The sequence below is a fragment of the Peromyscus eremicus genome, chromosome 6 (assembly GCF_949786415.1).
Source record: "Peromyscus eremicus chromosome 6, PerEre_H2_v1, whole genome shotgun sequence".
Taxonomy (NCBI): Eukaryota; Metazoa; Chordata; class Mammalia; order Rodentia; family Cricetidae; genus Peromyscus; species Peromyscus eremicus.
Genome location: NC_081421.1, coordinates 78246293 through 78261358, shown reverse-complemented (window position 1 = coordinate 78261358; position 15066 = coordinate 78246293). Strand labels below are relative to the sequence as shown.

The 15066-nt window shown below is 45.7% G+C and overlaps 1 protein-coding gene across 1 annotated transcript in view; it reads left to right on the top strand.

The window, feature by feature from the left end:
- Cttnbp2nl (CTTNBP2 N-terminal like) overlaps positions 1-14827 on the top strand; it is a 33018-nt gene extending 18191 nt beyond the window's left edge. The window contains exons 3-5 of the mRNA XM_059266023.1: positions 6700-6930; positions 11014-11121; positions 13141-14827. Coding sequence (XP_059122006.1) covers positions 6700-6930; positions 11014-11121; positions 13141-14595 — 1794 coding nt within the window. The 3' untranslated portion in view covers positions 14596-14827. The remainder of the gene's footprint in view (positions 1-6699; positions 6931-11013; positions 11122-13140) is intronic.
- The last annotated feature ends 239 nt before the right edge of the window (positions 14828-15066 follow it).

The window sequence follows — 15066 nt, the reverse complement described above, 5'->3', positions numbered from 1 at the left end:
GGGGCGGAGATGAGCCCAGCCTTTGCTCTATGCTGTGCAAACTTTCAGCTCCCCTGTCTCACCAGTTAGGGCCTAATCAGTTGAAACCCCTTCCTGCTAGGGTCTGGGGAACATCAGCATGGCAGCCGACATGGTCAGTGCCACTTTCTCTTCTTATTCACTACACATTAGCTTCGTGACTGTGAGGAAGTTGTATGCTACTGTTTCACCGCTTCTAAAAGAAACGGAGACAGTAGTGACGGCTAATTTAGAGGAAGATTGTGCTGGACATGGTGGTGCACACCTGTAGTCCCAGCACTCAGGAGGCCAGGGCAGGAGGATCTCACATTCTAGACTAGCCTGAGCCACGTTCCCAGGCCTGACTCGAGCGAAGAGAAAAGAGAAATGTTAGGATTAGGTAGAGATATGGAAACTCAGCATGCTGCTTTCTGGTACTAAGCATTTGGATGTTGGCATCCCTGCTGTTCCTGCTGCCACTGTTAAAATGACTTTGAGGGTCCAGCAAAATGGCTTCAGTGAATAAAGGTGCTTGTCGTCAATCCTGATGACCTCAGTTCGATCCTTGGGACCCACATGGTAGAAAGATAGAGAAAATTGACTCCTGCAGGTTGTCCTCTGACCTCTGCACAAGCTCCGTTTGGCATATGAACGAGCACTCACACGTGTGTGTGCATGAGTGCATGCTTTCTCATATACAAATAACACAAGGGGGCAGGGGTGCTAAATTCAATAGATACCAGTCAGGACAGTGAGATCCTACTGGAACATGGCCTGAGAATAGCAGATGCTGGGAACGGTGAAATCTAAATGCTTCCATGGTGCTGATGAGGGGAATAATGATAGACCCAATCTGGAAATTCTCATAGACTTAGACAAGTAACTGGCTATAATTACAAAAGAAACAAAGCATTTCATCTACAAATAGCTCTTACTTGATGGTCTATAGCAGCTTTATTCATAGAAGAACCCAACTTAGTAGAATCAAATGTCAGTCAAGAGAATAAATAAATGCAGTATATTCACACAGCATACAACACACGATTAAAAAGTACCAATTGCCGACATGCCACTGATGAGCGTGAACTTCATTATACTGAGAACAGAAAAGGCCAGATACAAAAGAATGTAGTATGTGCAGCTGTTTAGATGAAGCTGTAGAACAGACGAAACTAAAGTGGTAAACGACTTCAGAACAGGGGTTGTTCCTGGAGGAGGGAGCCTGCTGCCTGGAAAGGGGCACGGGATAACTTCTGCTGAGATTAAGAACATTCTGTGATTTAACAGGGATGTGGGTAACAGGATGTGTATGTTTATGTGGTGTCTGCACACATGTGGGGACCAGGGAGTGGGTGCACCAGGTGTCTTTCTGGCACCCTCCACTTTATTCCCCAGGACAGGATCTCTCCCTGAACCTAGGGTTAGCTGGCAGTCAGCAAGCGTCAGAGACCCCTGCCTCCACCCACTAGCACCCGCAGTGCCGGGGGTACAGGGCCATGGGAGGCCACCCGCAGGTCTTCATGCTTGTGCAGAAGTACTGGTACCCAGAGTCATCTCTCCAGCCCTGCACTGAGCCCTAACTCAAGCTTCTTGGCCACTTGGATTTTCTCCTCCAGTCCGCGGTCGGTGTGTTTTTAAAGTGTGATGTTAAGCAGCCATTGACTTGCACTGCGTTTTAAGGGATGTGCGATCACGTGGCAGAAAGATGAAGAACTGGAGTTGTAGTTGGTGGTTGTCTAGGAGGTCCTTTATTCCATGAACATGTCCTATTCTAATGAGAGGTGGTCAGGGGAGAGGCTGTGGGCATGTGGCAGTGGGAATAAATGAGAAATCTCTAACTAGTTCAGTGAGAGAAGATAAAACTTGTGGGAAAGAACAAAGTATTTTTTTCAGTGTACCTTGAAATCCTTAATTTATGTTCGGGAGTATTTACCCTTTATCTGTTCTTTCTTTTCTGGTGAACTCCCATACATTTTCTTCCCCACATCAAAAAGGTGAGCATATGGGTCCAGGTCAGAAAGTACATAGAACTCACGTCAGCCACATTCCTGGAGGGAAGGGATCTGACGTCAGGACAGACATACTCCAGGTTTCCTTTGGTTTCATCAAAACTTTTCACAGACTTTAGAATTTGGGTGTTGACACTGTTCTTTGCAGCTACACTTAGAGCTATTTAGATTAAATCCACTCTCAGTCCTGAATAGAGTTTAGAACCCTTTAGTCAAATAATAATAAATAGTCGTCTATCTTATGTAAATAATTGCTTTTATAAATATCTGTGTCTGAAGATTGCTTTGAGGGGATGTTTGAAGTCCATCCTACTTCAAAAGCAGTTGAAATATTTTTTTTAGAGGGGTGGGGGTGGCACATGCCACAGCATTCTTGTAGGGCCAGAGGATGACTTGCAGGAGTCGGCTCTCCTTCCATGTGGGTCCTAAGGATCAAATTGAGGTCACTAGGCTTGTTGTTAGTTTGTTTTTGCTTTATTTTAAGGCCAGGTCTCTCGTAGCCCAGGCTGGTCCCAGACTTGCTCTTTAGCTGGACGTGACCTTGAATTTCTGACCCAGCACCTTCACTTCCTAAGTACTGGGACTGCAGACATGCTCTACCACACCCAGCTTCATGCTGCGCTGGAGATGGAGCCTGGGGCTTCATTTGAAGCCTGCTAGTCAAGCGCTGTGCCGACTGAGCTATCCCTGACTAACTCCTTAGATTTGGGAACCACTTCTTGTCCAAAGAATATAGGGACTGACTTCCTGCCAGAGACTGGACTACGCGTACTCCTGTGCCGTTGCACACATCATACAACGGCAGAAGGTAGAGGAGGAAACTACTTTTATTTCTTGGGCTTGGGGGGTGCTTGGAACAAAATCTGCCTTTGTGGCTCAGGCTGGCTTGAAACTCTGAGTGTGCCAGCCTTAGTCTGAATGCCTGGCTCTTTCTCTTTGAAGTCAGTGATAACACAGCTGGGACTTTGGAGACTTAGTATGGCCGGCTCCAAGGCTGTTCTGTGATGTTATTTTAAGCTTTCTCTAGTGATGTGTTTCCTCCCGCCTGTGAAGAGAAAATAAATGAGTAATAGATGGCTAGTGTGTTCTGTCTGTTGATAACACCTCTGTCATCCAGTCTGTCTAGCAAGCCAATTATTTTCCTTTTCTGAAATTAAAGGCCAGGGTGTTTTCTGACAGTGTAGGAATTTCTGTTCACTGAAAGTTTATATTGTCACTTAAAGCAAAAATGCTGAAACAGAACATTGATTGATTTTTAGCTTTATTACTAAATTTCTCCAAAACTCAAACCCAAGATCACACCCAGGCACTCATGTACATTCTTTTTGTTTGTTTGTTTGTTTGTTTGTTTTTTCGAGACAGGGTTTCTCTGTGTAGCTTTGCGCCTTTCCTGGGACTCACTTGGTAGCCCAGGCTGGCCTCGAACTCACAGAGATCCGCCTGGCTCTGCCTCCCGAGTGCTGGGATTAAAGGCGTGCGCCACCACCGCCTGGCCTCATGTACATTCTTAATAGCTGAAATATCATTAAACTCAATGTTGACAGTTTGGGCCTTCAAACTTTACCCTGAAATGTAACGTTAGTGGCCGCATATCTCGTCCCCTGCCTGTGGCCAGACTCTGAAGGGCCACAGCTCACTGGAGAGTAAGCACGCCTCCTGATACTCATACCCTGTGTGGTCCCATCTGGAATGTTCCAAGGTTGGTCTTGATCACCTGCATGCTGTACACTGTGGGAAGCTGGCACTTACGCCATGGCGTCAGGTGATTAGAACCTCTTAAGATCCTTATCTAGAACCAGCCAGCTGACCCCTCAGCCTAGATTCCTAACCATCAGATGCCATGCGAGATAAAGTGAGCAGTATCTAAGCTGCTGAGTTTGGGGGCGCTGTTTGTTATGCAGCAATAGATAACCAGCACATAGCCCATAAAAGTTATTTTCATCGTTTTAGTTTTAGCATTTGGTTTTGCTTCTTACTGTTATTTACAGTTAAACATGTAGCCCATGTAGTTGGTTGAAAAATATTTTTTTCGGTGTTTGGTATCATAAATAAACGCCTTCAGTTTGACCATCTCTATGTTTGGCGCTGTGGTAGAATTGCTGTGTGACTAGAGCATTTTAGAAGTCCGTCCACAGCTCCTTCTCGTTTATAGGTGAAGCCATGTGTGGATTGTAATGACTGCAGGTGACTGTGGAATTACTCTGAATACTCGGAGAGAAGGCAGACGGCCTGACAGCTGTTCTCAGGCCGAGGCCTCGCCAGAGAAGCTCCTATTACTGGGGACTCTGATGCTTATTAATTACACAGGATAATCACTATGTGGGTTTTAAAGTCATGTTTTTAGGATTAGTTAACTACATACTCAGACCTGACAGACAACTTCTCAGCAGAACTGAAGTCAAGGTCGCCAGTTGTTCCATGGCCAGAGGAGAAGCTGGAGTTTCTCCCATCCCATTTTCTCCATGGTGTCATTCAAAAACAAAAATTTTTTTTTAAACTCCAACTTCTCCTATTTCTTTTGCACTCCAAAACCAATCTCAGTGACGGTAGTCATCCATTTACCACACAAATGCTGCAGCCATGGTTGCTAGAGGAAGTGTGACCAGGGCAGGGGCTATAGGAGACCCTAGGTTAAATCCTCAGGGTGAGAGGAAAGAAGAAGAATAAAGAAAAGGAAAGAAGGTGGGGAGAACTTTAATTTGGGGCCTGGTGTGATGGCTCATGCTTGTAAATCCAGCCAGAATTCAAGGCTAGCCTCCTCCCCAGCTAAGGACTTCCATATACCAGTACACACAGGGATTTTAAAAAAGAAAGAATATTTTCTTTCTTTTTTTTTTTTTTTTAAGGATTTATTTATTTATTATTTATACAATGTTCTGTCTGCATGTATGCCTACACACCAGAAGAGGGCACCAGATCTCATTACAGATGGTTGTGAGCCACCATGTGGTTGCTGGGAATTGAACTCAGGACCTCAGGACTAAGCCAGTGCTCTTAACCTCTGAGCCATCTCTCCAGCCCCAAGAAAGAATATTTTCAATTTAAATAAATTTCTGCTTCTACTGTGTAAATACATCGAACTACTCCAGTCACGTGCTGACAGTACAGCTTGTCTGTTCTGGACAGGGTCTCGCTGTCTCAAACTGACCTCCAGTTCAGGATCTCCCCATCTCAGCCTGGGATGCCAGGATTTCAGGCTGTGTCACCCCCACTCAGCCTCTGGTTTCTCAACAGCTTGCTTGGTGTTGCTTCTGTTGTCCATTGTTTTTTTTTTGTTTTGTTTTTTTTGGTTTTTCCGAGACAGGGTTTCTCTGTGTAGCTTTGCGCCTTTCCTGGCCTCGTACTCACAGTGATCCACCTGTCTTTGCCTCCTGAGTGCTGGAGTTCAAAGTGTGTGCCACCATGCCTGGCCTCTATAGAAACTGCTAATGCCTGTTTACCTACATGTAATACTTGTTGCTTATACCATGAATTCTTTTTTTTGTTTGTTTGTTTGTTTGTTTTCTGAGACAGGGTTTCTCTGTGTAGCTTTGCACCTTTCCTGGAACTCACTCTGTAGTCCAGGCTGACCTCAAACTCACAGAGATCCGCCTGCCTCTGCCTCCCGAGTGCTGGGATTAAAGGCGTGCGCCACCACCGCCCGGCTCCATGTAATTCTTAAAGCTGTCCCAAGCGGAGGTAACACAGGAAGAAAACTGAAGTATCTTCTAAGCATTTGTTGATTTTCGATGTCTGCCTGCCGAGGGGAACAGAAAAGACTGAGGAAAGTGGAGACCGATCGGAGATTGAAGAGGGTAGAATTTGGCGGCAGGCAGAAGGGATTTCTGTCTTGGGCTGTGGTTGTGCGTGCCTCCCCCTTCTTGTCCCATCAACAGTGGAGTCAAGTTCTCTCTGTACAGATCATAAGAAGTCCTGGATTCTCCTACGTCCATACTTGCATCCTTTGCCTGCCTGCCCTGCTGGCACCTTGTTTGTCTCTAAGGATATAAACTCATAAAGTCACCATGCTTGATATCTTTTTTTTTTTTTTTTTTTTTTGATTTTTGATTTTTGGAGACAGGGTTTCTCTGTAGCTTTGGAGCCTGTCCTGGACTAGCTCTGTAGACCAGGCTGGCCTTGAACTCACAAAGATCCGCCTGCCTCTGCTTCCCGAGTGCTGGGATTACAGGCGTGCGCTGCTGCCGCTGCCACCACCACCACCCGGCTGATGCTTAATATCTTAACAGAAGAAAGATGAGATAAACCTGAGAGTGACATAGATATGCGAGGCAGTGAGCCTGTTGCTTCAAGACAGAGACCTTGGAGCCAGACCAGCTGGGTTTAGGTTTAAGTCCCAGTTCTGACAGCTGGCTAGCTGAGTGACTAGCCTCTTTGTAATGGTTTGCCCATCTGCAAATGGAGATGATTAGCCCTACTTTATAGGGCTATAAAAGTACCCAAGTTAATATGGCCCTACCTGCTTTGGACAATGTCTAATACCAGAACAGCTCCCTGTAATCATTTGCTTGTTCGTATTATCACACTGTCCCACCTTCTGAAGTTGCCCGTCTTTTCGTGGATCCACCTGATTTGTAGTGAGATTTACACTAATGCTGCCACATTTAATTTGTAACTACTGGTTGTAGCACATTCCTCGCTTTAATGGTTTTGTTTTGTTCTTTTTTTTTTTTTTTTTTTTTTTCCTCATTCTCAGGCCCAACACAGAGATACTTTCATTGAAGAACGCTATGGAAAATATAACATCAGTGACCCTCTCATGGCTCTCCAGAGAGATTTTGAAACACTAAAGGAAAAAAATGATAGTGAGAAGCAGCCAGTGTGCACAAACCCCCTCTCTATCCTTAAGGTGGTGATGAAGCAATGCAAGAACATGCAGGAGCGCATGCTGTCCCAGCTGGCTGCTGCCGAGAGCAGGCACCGGAAGGTAGGCTCGCCCATAGGCAGGTGCGCTTCGGAAATCCGGAAAGGATGCCTCCTGTCCTGTCAGCTACCAGTGTTCACAGGAATCTGAGGGGGCAGGGGACTTGATAGGTATCAAAAGGTCCTCAGTTACAGAGGGGCCGGGGGAGCACAGAGGGAGTACAGACTATCACACAGGTTCAGTTCAGGAATTGGGCCAGACATTGCTGAAGAAGACATTCCTTCTTGGTATGTCACTCCAGAACACTTGGTGCATTTTTTTCCCCCAGATCTCAATCTTCCGAACTTTGGCAACCAGCTAGTGTTTAACCAAGCTTGTAGTCGAACAGAGTGTTCTCTGTTTGCTTACTTAAGTGATAAATAAAGAGATTACCAGGTATTTAGGGAAGAGAGAGAATATAAATCCACCTGATTATAACCATGCAAGCATGGAGATTGTTTACATTCATTCTAGTTTCGTGTTTCATTGCATGCTTATGAACCACAAACAGCTCCGAGGATGGCTTGCTTTTAAGTTTTTCCTGTACTGGGATAGGGGTAGGAGGCAGGCACCCTGGTTCTGTCTGATAGCTCCTAAATAGGAAGGGCAAGCCTGTGCCCCCTGCACTCTTCTTCTTAGAATTCTGCTGTGTGTATATTCGTTTCTCAGCTTGTCATTTACTGCTCAGTTTTGGCCTACAGATGATTGTTGGCAAGAATCTGCATTTTAAAAAAACGACCAGTTCAGATTTGGACCTACAAGCTAGGCATTAACAACATTTTGTAGGAGACATTTTAACCAGAAAAATGAGGTCGGCAACTGCACACTTAGTAGCAATGAGTTTGTTCCCATGGTTACTCCACTGGAGCTCTTGGCTAAAGCCACATCTGATAAGTTGCCCCCAAACTGGGTTCTTGCTCATCATTGTTTCTCTTCTTTGAGTCCAAAGGACAGGTGTAGCACGAATCTTAAAAGGTCTTATTAATAAAATCAAACCTGGAGCTGGGTATTGGGGTGAATACTGGAAGATCAGAGAAACAGAACAAGCCACAGCCACCTCACCTTGCCAGTTCCTCAGCTGATCCTGTTTCCTCAGACTGGAAGTCTCTGAGTCCTCATCCAGAATGAATCTCAGCTGAACTGCTGCTCAAAAGCATAAAAGCTTAACCAGGCTCTAGTTCCTGGTCCTCACGCCTTATATACCTTTCTCCTTTCTGCCACCACTTCTTGGGATTAAAGGCATGAGTCACCGTTCCTAGCTGTTTCCAGTGTAGCTTTGAACTCGCAGAGATCCAAATGGATCTCTGCCTCTAGAAGGCTAGGATTAAAGGTGTGAGTGCCACCATTTTCTGGCCTCTATGTCTGTCTAGTGGCTGTACTGTTCACTGACCCCAGATAAATTTATTAGAGTGCACGATATATTGGGGAACACAATATCACCATAGACAGGTCGTTAGTCATGGGTAGGTACAGATGTCCCAAAGGCCCTTGAAATACATAAAATATCAGAAGTGTATGCATTTTTATAGAAGATGTATTTTTTCTACTATTAGTCTAATTCCAAAAGTTGCCTGAGACTAACTTAGAATGTGTCATCTAGAACATTCCTGGCAGTGTGTTGAAATATGGCCTAAGTTGGGACTTTCATGTGAACTAAAAAAATCGTCACCAGATCCTTGAGTGGTGGGCAGGCCTTATTCCCACTTCATATGGGAAGTAATTGAGCTGTGCTGATTAGCAAAGGTGTCATGGAAAGTGTAGAACAGTTTGTGTGTCTAGGGACTGGAGAGAGGAGAAAGTAAAAATTACTGAAAATTCCTTAGTATACTGTTTCAGTGTAAAATGTTGTAAATAGCATTAACTTTTTGAAACCAAGTAATTTACCGGTTTTGTTTGCCTGGTTTCTTGAGACAGGTTCTCATGTAGCCTAGGCTGGCCTCAAGCTCTCACTGTATCACCAAGGATGACCTTTGCTATGTGGGAAGGTGTGCATCACCATGCCCAACAAAGTACCTATCAGCTCTTGGGTGTGTTACCCATGTAGAGCACTAATTTTGCCAGAAATCGGTTATTACTTGTAGTCCGAATTTGCTGAAGATTCCCAGTGTCTACCCTTCACTGTGGCGTGGCTATTAACTAACCCCTTTACCTCTCGGAAGATTAAGAGCTGAACAGCAGATGTTGTTGTTACGCTGCTTGTAATGGAAGGAGAGTTCCTTGATCACATCTTCCCCTTGCCCAGCCCCCAGCACTCACAGGTAGTTCTGTCTTTGTTATTTTCAAACATGGATTTGTGGGTTCATGTAGTTCCTACTAAGCTTGAACTCGCCCCTTAGGTGAAGATGACCTTCTCATCTCTACCTCCCAAGCACTGGCCTTATGTGCTTCCCGTACCTAGTTTAAGGAAGGGTCTTATCTAATCTTCTGAAGATTCAGACTCTGAACCAGCCTCCCTGAAGCACCTGCTACACTCCCGGGTTCCGGCTCTTTGGGAGCCTGCAGGGTAAAATGGCTCCCTCCTCCTTACTGAAGATTGCCTCTCCCCAAACTGTTTTCCACTTCAGAATGTTATCAAAACTTCTTGTCTGGGCCTGAAGAACACTGGTGGTTCTTCCAGAGGGCCCAAGTTCATTTACTCACACCCACCTGTGACTCCAGCTCCATAGACTCCAGTGCTCCTGGCCTCCGTGGGCAACCACACTCATGTGCACACACACACACACACACACACTCACACATAAATAAATAAAATATTTTTAAAAACTTTCTCCCTTACTAAAGCCTCTCATCTCTGAGACTTTTTTTTTATTCCTTTCTGTAATTTTAAAAGGCTCTCAAAAGAGAAAATACGTAAAACATGGCTACCAAAAAGATTAACTAAAAGCCTTTCTATTAAATTTAAAAACTAGATTTTTTTTTAAGCTCAAAAGCTACTATGTTTTCATTTTAATTTTAAATTATTTATTTTTGAGGCCAGATCTCCCTCTACAGCTCTAGCTGCCTTGGAACTCACTCTATAGACCAGGCTGACTTCACAGTCATAGAGATCCTCCTGTCTCTGCCTTCTGAGTACTGAGATTATAGGCATGTGCCACCATACTTGGTTTTTCATTTTTAATTTTTAAAGTATGGTTTTGTGTCACTGAAAATTTTCTTTCTTCATTCCTAAAAATTTTGATGAGACAAAGTTATGAGAAATGGCCGTTGAGGTGGCTGACAGTGCTGTGACCTGGAAGTCTGGCCTGAGCCACCTCTGAAGCAGAAGCTGCTGAGGAATATTGTGTGGTTTGGGCAAAATTCCTTGAAACTGGTTTGGATCCTTCAGCACCAGGATAAATGGGCAAGTCATTAAGAGCTTTGTGAAAAATCACCACTTAGGATCCCAATAATTGAGCCTTCTGCACGTAGGATGAAGTAGTAGTCTTTCCTATCTTATCTGGTTATACAAAAATATGTATGAGCCGGGCGTTGGTGGCGCACGCCTTTAATCCCAGCACTCGGGAGGCAGAGCCAGGCGGATCTCTGTGAGTTCGAGGCCAGCCTGGGCTACCAAGTGAGTTCCAGGAAAAGGCGCAAAGCTACACAGAGAAACCCTGTCTCGAAAAACCAAAAAAAAAAAAAAAAAAAAAAAAAATATGTATGATTAGTTAAGAAAGGCACAGGGTGTCCCATTTGAGATGTTTCATTTCAAATTCCCATCTTGGTGCCTCCAGTGACACCTTGAGAGGAACCCTTCAGCCTCGTATGGACACACACACACACACACACACACACACACACACACACACACACCCTGACCCCCCCCCCCCCCAGCAGGTCCCTAGTCATACCGAACTGCATGTCATGTCCCAGACCTCTGCGTTCTGAACTGCTCCCTAGTTGCTCTCTTGTCTCTGTTTGCATTCTTGTGCACATACTTCAGCAAAGTAAATACCTTGTTTTCTAGCACATAACTTCCGTGTCTTTCACCCTGCTAGACAGCATGCTCCTTGACAGCCCCGGCTGGATTTCATTTGTTTGTTTATTTAATCTGGAACCCTCAAGTGTTGGGTGGTATAAATGTGATTGCTTGATATTTGAAAGTAAATGTTTTAAAATCCTTTCCAGGTGATCCTTGACCTTGAAGAAGAACGACAGAGGCATGCTCAGGACACCGCTGAAGGAGATGATGTCACCTACATGCTGGAGAAGGAGAGGGAGAGACTGACACAACAGGTAACTCAGGAACAAAGGTCTTGATGGCATTCGCCTGGAGTGACATTTCTTATTCATTGTCAGTGTGTAGAATTACATCATAAGTCTTCCAAAAGAAGGTGGAGTGTTCGTGTTTGTCGTGTCTATTTCCAAAGTCTTCTCTTTTTAAACATAGATTACTCGGGGTTGGAGAGATGGCTTAGTGGTTAAGAGCACACTGCTTTTGCAGAGGACCCAAGTTTGGTTCCCCACATCCACATCAGGTGGATCACAACTCCCTGTAACTCCAGCTCTGGGGGATCTGCTGCCCTCTCCTCGTCTGCAGTGACACCGGCACTCACATACACCCACATAGTACATACATAGCCCCCACATACACCCACATAGTACATACATAGCCTCCCACATACACCCACAAGTGCATACATAGCCCCCACATACACCCACATAGTACATACATAGCCCCCACATACACCCACAAGCGCATACATAGCCCCCCACATACACCCACATAGTACATACATAGCCCCCCACATACACCCACATAGTACATACATAGCCCCCCACATACACCCACATAGTACATACATAGCCCCCCACATACACCCACAAGTGCATACATAGCCCCCCACATACACTCACAAGTGCATACATAGCCCCCCACATACACCCACATAGTACATACATAGCCCCCACATACACCCACATAGTACATACATAGCCCCCCACATACACCCACATAGTACATACATAGCCCCCCACATACACCCACAAGCGCATACATAGCCCCCCACATACACTCACAAGTGCATACATAGCCCCCCACGTACACCCACATAGTACATACATAGCCCCCACATACACCCACATAGTACATACATAGCCCCCCACATACACCCACATAGTACATACATAGCCCCCCACATACACCCACATAGTACATACATAGCCCCCCACATAAACCCACATAGTACATACATAGCCCCCCACATACACCCACATAGTACATACATAGCCCCCCACATACACCCACAAGTGCATACAATTTTAAAAACAAACCGATCACTCGGTGGGACTGTCATCCATAGCACATATTTCAGACGTCTCTGATTTTCAAGCTTTGTTGTTGTTGCATGCACCATCTACAGTAACAGTGTGGCCTGTCACAATCCAGTATGCCTGAAGCAAAGATTGCAGGACATGAAACAACCCTTTATTCCTGTAGTATACAGTGGTGTTTTCAATTTCAGCATGGTCTCACTATGTAGATCAGCCTAGCCTTGAATTCACAGTCTTTAATTTTTTTTTTAAATATGATCATGGCTTACCAAATTGGTTTCCCCATCCATTAATGTTCTCGTTTTGGAAATCCCTGATTAGAAGGGTTTATTCACCCTATTCCCTCTCATTCAGAGTCCGTGTGATCATGTTAGACAAACTACATTTATGTAGATCCAAGGATGGAAGGAGGGTTTCAGGTCCAAAGCGAGTCTCAGTGTAAGACCTTCTCTAATGAAAACAGCAACAAAAGGAGGATTTAAGTGCAGCTGCTTGGTTTTTTGTTGTTGTTGTTGTTTTTGTTTTTTGGGTTTTTTTTGTTTGTTTTGTTTTGTTTGTTTGTTTGTTTTCTTGTAGATCAGAGAAAATGACTGCTGGAACTTTAGGTTTGATTTTCAGTGGCATCCCTCCCCAGATCTAGCTTACATAGTGTTTGATATTTGTTTTGGCTGATTCGATGTTCTCTCCACATACCTAAAACACAATGGTGCATCATATTCCCACTGTTCACCCTCAGGCAGTTAGGAACTCAAATGCCTCCCAAGTCATCAAGAAAAGATTAAATCATAGTGTGTGGGGGGGAGTTCTGTGTGGGATGTTTTCATACTTCAAAAATACTAATTAACCTAAACACCATGACGTACATACTAAGACCGTGCACCAGAGAGCAGACAGCGAGGGCATTTGATCATAATTTTCAGTACGTCCCTTTGTGTTCCTGCTCTAATCAACATGTGTGGTGGCATTTTTTTTCCCCCCTAGTTGGAATTTGAGAAGTCCCAAGTGAAAAAGTTTGAAAAGGAACAAAAGAAGCTGTCTAGCCAGTTGGAAGAGGAGCGCTCCCGCCACAAGCAGCTCTCATCCATGCTGGTGCTTGAGTGTAAGAAGGCCGCCGGCAAGGCGACTGAGGAAGGCCAGAAGGCCGGCGAGCTGAGCCTGAAGCTGGAGAAGGAGAGGAGCCGGGTGAGTAAACTGGAGGAAGAGTTGGCAGCTGAGAGGAAGCGAGGCCTGCAGACAGAGGCCCGGGTGGAGAAGCAGTTGTCTGAGTTTGATATCGAGAGGGAGCAGCTGAGAGCCAAGCTGAACCGGGAGGAGAACCGGACCAGAGCCCTCAAGGAGGAGATGGAGAGCTGGAAGAAGCTTGTGAGAGACCTAGAGGCTGCCCAGCGGCACAGCGGCACCAGCGAGCAGTGCAGGGAGCCAGGAACCACATCCAGAGGTACAGCCACAGAGCCCCCCGTGCTAGTGTCTGTCTTCTGCCAAACGGAGAGTGTTCAGACGGAAAGAAGCCACGGGAGCATCTTGGCCAAGCTGGCAGACACTGGTCTTCCAGGTCCCACCACTCCTACTTACTCATATGCAAAAGCCAATGGCCACTGTGACCCAGAAATACCAACTACCAGGGAGTTGACCTCAGGCAGCAGCACAGAAAACCAAGGGCCTCCACGAGAGAAACCAGCGGAGAACGGTGGGTGTCCGGTAGGAACCGAGACTCCAGTCGCGATGCCAAGTCACCTCCCTTCCAGTGGCAGCTCACTGTCTCCCAGCAGCACTGCCTCCTCCTCCCTGACATCATCTCCCTGCTCTTCCCCGGTTCTAACGAAGCGTCTCCTGGGGTCATCAGTCAGCAGCCCTGGCTACCAGTCTTCCTACCAAGTAGGAATCAACCAGCGGTTCCACGCAGCTCGGCACAGATTTCAGTCCCAAGCAGATCAAGATCAGCAAGCCAGTGGTCTCCAGAGCCCTCCGTCCAGAGACCTGTCTCCTACCCTTCTAGATAACTCTGCTGCCAAGCAGCTGGCCCGAAACACAGTCACACAGGTGCTCTCCAGATTCACTAACCAAGGGCCAATCAAGCCCGTCTCTCCCAACAGCTCTCCCTTCGGTACAGACTACCGAAATCTGGCCAACACTGCCAACCCAAGAGGTGACACCAGCCATTCACCTACTCCAGGGAAAGTGTCCAGCCCTCTGAGCCCCCTGTCTCCAGGAATCAAGTCCCCAACCATCCCCAGAGCAGAGAGAGGCAACCCTCCGCCAATCCCACCCAAAAAACCTGGCCTCACCCCATCCCAATCTGCCACCACTCCAGTGACCAAAACTCATTCCCAGACATCCTCCTTGACTGCCACAGAAGACCTTGCCAGCAACTGCTCTCCCAGTGCCGTGGTGGCCAACGGCAAGGATGTCGAGATACTTTCGCCTACCAGCAGCTAGTCCTTAGGAGTGAGTCTCCACGTTTGACATTCCATCAGATTTCGTCCAAGAGCTCAGAGTTAAACCTTGGAGTCAGATCATGTTATTTATTTTGATAGTAGCTACAGCCATCTGTATAATACATTCAGTGTATTTACCTTTTTGTATTTTTTTAAGTAGAAACTGAGTACTTTGGATTTTTATGACTCACCTCTTTGTACTAAGCTAGAAGGGGACCTCAGACATCTCAAGCTCGGCATGTTGTGATGGAGAAAGCTAATTGGCGGTGAGCTGCTGTCAATCTGGGAGCTAGAATTACTCAGCACTCACATCAAATTATTTATGCAGAATCAGTTCATGCAGATTTTTATTCCAGATGAACATGCTTTCAAAGTGCCTGAAATAAGACTGCCACATGAATGTGATTCTGCGGCAGAAACAAAGACAGAGCGTTTATTGCAGAAAATGAGATCCTCTGAATCTAATGTCAAA